The sequence below is a fragment of the Limulus polyphemus genome, unplaced genomic scaffold, assembly GCF_000517525.1.
Source record: "Limulus polyphemus unplaced genomic scaffold, Limulus_polyphemus-2.1.2 Scaffold1741, whole genome shotgun sequence".
NCBI classification, from domain to species: domain Eukaryota; kingdom Metazoa; phylum Arthropoda; class Merostomata; order Xiphosura; family Limulidae; genus Limulus; species Limulus polyphemus.
In genome coordinates, this window is record NW_013667351.1 from 111,660 (window position 1) to 116,649 (window position 4,990).

At 28.6% G+C, this 4,990-nt stretch overlaps 1 protein-coding gene across 1 annotated transcript in view; it reads right to left on the minus strand.

The window, feature by feature from the left end:
* The window catches only part of LOC106464778 (centrosomal protein of 41 kDa-like), a 33,274-nt gene extending 28,427 nt beyond the window's left edge, over positions 1-4,847 (minus strand). Inside the window, exons 1-3 of the mRNA XM_022392576.1 lie at positions 4,626-4,847; positions 2,004-2,067; positions 802-849 (exon numbers count right to left, since the gene is read on the minus strand). Coding sequence (XP_022248284.1) covers positions 802-849; positions 2,004-2,067; positions 4,626-4,682 — 169 coding nt within the window. The 5' untranslated portion in view covers positions 4,683-4,847. The remainder of the gene's footprint in view (positions 1-801; positions 850-2,003; positions 2,068-4,625) is intronic.
* Between the last annotated feature and the right edge of the window lie 143 nt (positions 4,848-4,990).

Here is a 4,990-nt window from a genome sequence, read left to right on the forward strand (position 1 = left end):
ACGTAAACGTTAAGTTAACGTAAAGTAAAAGAAAAGTAATTAGTTGTTGGTTGGTTGGTAAGTAACTACTTAGTTAGTAAGACGTACTAGTAAGAGAGTGTCGTTGTTATTATATATATATATATATATATATATATATATATATATATACTCATTACAAGTCAAAAAAGGTAGTTATCTCTCAGTACAAATATTATCACTTGAAATACTGTTTACAGTTTTAGTCTCCTTATCTAAGATAGGATATTGATTTATTGGAAAGGGATCAGAGAAGGGCCACTAGGATGATTATGGGGTTGAAAGGGTTATCTTATGAGGATATGTTAAGACCTCTTAATTTATTTTTCTCTGAAAAAATATTATGGGTAAAACATGATCTTATTGCAGCTTACAGTATTATCGGGGGGAGGGGGGCTAGCATGAAGGCCCCCAATTTCTTTGTGCTATAATCTTAAGATAACAGGATGAGAAGACAAAAGTTAAAAATTTGGAAAAAACAGGCTAGGCTCCAGTTAAGACAATTTCATTTTTCCAACAAGAAGATTGACTTATGGAGTGAGTTGCCAATGGAAGTAGTGGGGGTCAGCACTTTACACGAGTTTAAGAGGGAATTAATGATTTCCTGACAAATAAAAGTGGATTTAAATTTTTACTTTTCCAAAGGGTGGGTGTGCAAGAAGTCTTAAAGGACCAAATGGTCTCCTGTTACCTGCATGTTATGTTATAATGTATCTAATGTTGTCAATTTTTAGTAGATCCTATAGATATGAACATACAAGTTGTTGAGATAACAAAACTTACTTTTTTGAATTTCTTGCATCCTTTCCACATATTTTCTCACACTAGAACCTAAGAAAATGTACTTATTAGATTGACAATATCATAACATGTATGGCTTTGCTATCATCTTCTTTGAAGCTGCTTTATTAACATACACTGTTTACTTTTACATAACACTCTGGATAAGTGCTATTATTAAATTTTTAAATGTTAACAAACATATATGGAGTGATCTGTAGTACAAGTCATATACGTGTACAGCATATTTGTATTGTTAGACTCTTTTTTTATATATACATAGGTGTAATTTCTTTTTACTATATCTTCTTTACATATCATCATTTGTACAAACCTCTATAATACTATTACTCCTAAATCTAACAGGATAGCTCTATTCTGTTGTTACAAGACTAAAACTGCTCTGAAGAAATGTTGTTGCAATCCAATTATGTAATATCATACAAAACATTATGTACAATAAATATTTTATTAAGTTTGCATATGCAAAACAAAAAAAAAAAGATTATTTTAAGTTAATGATTAAAGAGGCTGAATAAACACCTTTATTTTAGCTAGATGATAAAAATTAAGAAAGCAAAAAGGCATGTGTAGTTATCAACTGCTTTACCTTAAAATTTCCCTTGACTTGAGCTTTGAACTAATAAGAAAGCTAGCTTTATAATGTATTACTATTTATTCACTACCAGTGTGATTTGCTTTAACTTGCCTGAACCTTTTTGGTGCAGCTAAGTTCTGTGCTGTGGATTTATTTTTGCATTAACACTTAAAATATATGACTGGTATTTTCTATATATGTATTATATATCTGATATGTTATATGACACTGAGTGTACTTTCGACCCATTCAGTAGGTTCTACCACCTGCTTTCACTCCAAAAACAGAAAACTAATCATCGAGTTCAATCCTGATGCTCCAAATATTTATTAACCCTTTCTTAAACTTTTGTCAAGTTGCAGCCTCTACCACTTGAGACAGCAATTTGTTCCATAAATTTACTTCCCTGTTGGAAGATTGCCTCAATATGAAGTGTATAACCTTTTAAAGGATATTTATAATTTATTCTGACAGTTAGAAGCATCACTTTTTTTTTTCCCTGAAGTGATTGTTAAAAGTTAATAAAATCAAATATTTAATGATTTTATTCCATTGAGTACATATAGGTTAAATACATGCATACTAATACTTTGGAAAACATACTTACCACTGTCAACAACAGCTCTAACATGTCTATATCTTGGGTTTTCTGGAACCTTTTTATTTAAAACCTGTATAAAGAATACCTTACATTTCTAGATTAATTATGCATCAAACTATACAATTTTATAAATTTAGCTTGAACATGTAATTGCATTTCAGATATTATTTAGTGGATGAAAAATACAAAATCACTAATTTGTTAATAATACTTTAAAGCATGAAAAAAAGAATCATGTTTACACTCATATTTTAGAATACAATGGAAATGATTCAGTACTAAATAAAATATAATGTGATTTACATTCAAGCAAGCATATATTCTTAATCAAGAAGCAAATAAAATAGATATAAAAACCATCCAACTTTTGCCAAAGTAATAAAAAAATGTAGCAAATTCACCAAACTTTCCAAATGCACATTTTTTAACACTTATTATTACTAGATGATTTTCTAATATTCTTAAGTTTAAAAACAAAACAGTAATAGTGAAAAAAATTTTTTTATAATTTTTTTGTAAGAGATTTAAGCAGCTAGGTCTGCTGTGACAGAGATCACAGTGCTATAAGTAATGTACTTTTTAATATCCCTATACTTTTATTATCAAATAATTGTAAGTACATATATATATATTTATTATTTTTATTTATGAAGACAAATGTAATTTCACTAACTTGAATATATCAGCAAGTGTACATTGTGAACAAACACCATTCAAAACCAGGAATGTGATAAGTATACTATATTGTGTTAATGTACTGTTTCTTTGGTTTGCTAGCTCACACACACATATATATGTTTATAATGTTTGTTACACTTTTTTTTTGCTATATTATATATGGTTTTAAAAGGTTTTTCTAGCATGATTGATTTAATTTATATTTTTCAAGAGAGCTTCTGTTGCATTAGATGAGAGCACCATTGGAGGTCTTTCTTGTTCTTCATATTTCTGAATTTAAGAAAGTCACTTTAACAGAATGCTACACCAGAAATTAATTAATGAGTTAGGTGCTTGTGATATTGGTGAAAAAGTTAGATTGTTTAGATGGTACATGTCGAAAAAACAAACAGTGGTGATAAATGGGAATTTTTCCAATGTGTTTAGCAGGATTCTTCTGGAAAGGGATGTGCTTTTGGATCCTTTGTTGTTCATTATTTATGATGAAATTTAGACAACCTCTTTGGTAGTAGTACTTCTAACTTTGCTGAAGAGATTATAATGCTAGAAATGACTGATAATGTAAAGAAAGATGCTTGGCAGATATTCAATAAAATAGTTTTCAATATTGAGAAATGCAAACTGATGAACTTAGAATATGAACATTTGATTGAGAAGAATATCAATAAAGGTATTGTGGAGGGGAAAAAGACATAATGTTTGGTAAAACACAGAAGCCTATAGCTGAGTGTTTAGCTGTAGTAAAATGAGCTGACAGAATTATAGGATCTATTTATACAAATTTTGAATTTAAATGCAAAAAAAAAAAATATTGTAATCTTGAATCAAACTTTTATTTTTAGTTTCCTCTTTACAAGAAGGATATTGACTTGTTGGAAATAATGCAGAAACAGAATATTATTATGGTAATACTGAGTTTAAAATAATTAAACCATGAAGAAAAGCTTCAGAGAAATGGGCTTGTTATTTTTCTGGAGCAGAGAGGAACTACAGATGACTTAATTCAGACATTTTAATATCCCAAAGAATGTATAAAGAAATGTCTAATATAATACTGTCATTGCCAATTGTTTAATTACTGTAAAAATATTTCTTCCTAACTGTTATAGTTGATACAGAAGATAACTGTTAGTTTTAACAAATAGTTAGTTAAGTACTAAAAGTAACAGAAATACAGTAGGAAAATTCTAATTCCATAGTCCAATGTCATCTGAGTTCTATAATTACGAAGCGTAAAGGTATGTAATGCACGGCTGGCACTGCTAGTAGCAGTGCTACCCCAGTACTCAGTAGGCCTACCCTGGAATTATTTTCCACTCAAGTTAACCAAAACATTCTCATATGTGGGTCTAATAACATTTATAAATATTTTTTATTTTGCATTCACATTTATTTCTTGCCTGTATTATTTCTTTTTAAACATGAAAAATTCAGCAGAGAACAATTCTAAGGCAACAAAAGGCCTATTAAAAATTAAGGTATGCACTGTGTAGTCTCACTATTATTGTATCACTGTCAGCATGTATTGCCTATTCTTACTATTATATTAATATATAATAGATGACAGTAACTAGTAAAAATGCAGAACTGAATTGCTGTACTTTAGATTTTTTTATTATGTTTTAGTTTTAACATCTTAAGCATACTAAACACCAAGCATATATATTACTAATAATAAACAGTACTATTATTTATAGTAATTAGTATCAAAAATTGCAAAATACAATATTTACAACAGACATCTAAATTCATTATTATAAATAGAAAAACTCTGAAATTCAATGTCAAATGATTTAGACCAATAAAGTAATATCTGTGCCATAGGTCATAAATAATAAAACAACAAAGATACTACAGTAAGAGCATAGCCAAATCCCTTACTAATATTACTATTAACTATTATTAGTAATTTTCGAGTTTATGAAATTGAAAGCTGTTCAGTGAACTTACAGCATCCCTATCTGGTTTCTTCTTGTAACCATATGCCAATCTAGCCATTGAAGACATGTTTTTCTTTGTTTCTAATATGATTATTAACAAATCTTTGTATTATAAAATCAAAACGAAATATCACAGGAACAGTTAAATAATAAAAATTGACTTATTTTAACACTTCGAACACATATACTTGACGCCTGAAATAAACATCTTAAAATCTCCATAACATTGTGCGCCCTCTTTTGTCATAAAATATTTCTCTTCGCAAGCATTAAAGAGAGAAACTAAAAAAAAAAAAAAAAAAAAAACTGCGAGAATTAATTACATTAAATAGCTTATTACCAAACTAAAAGTAGTAATTAATTTACTAGAATAGC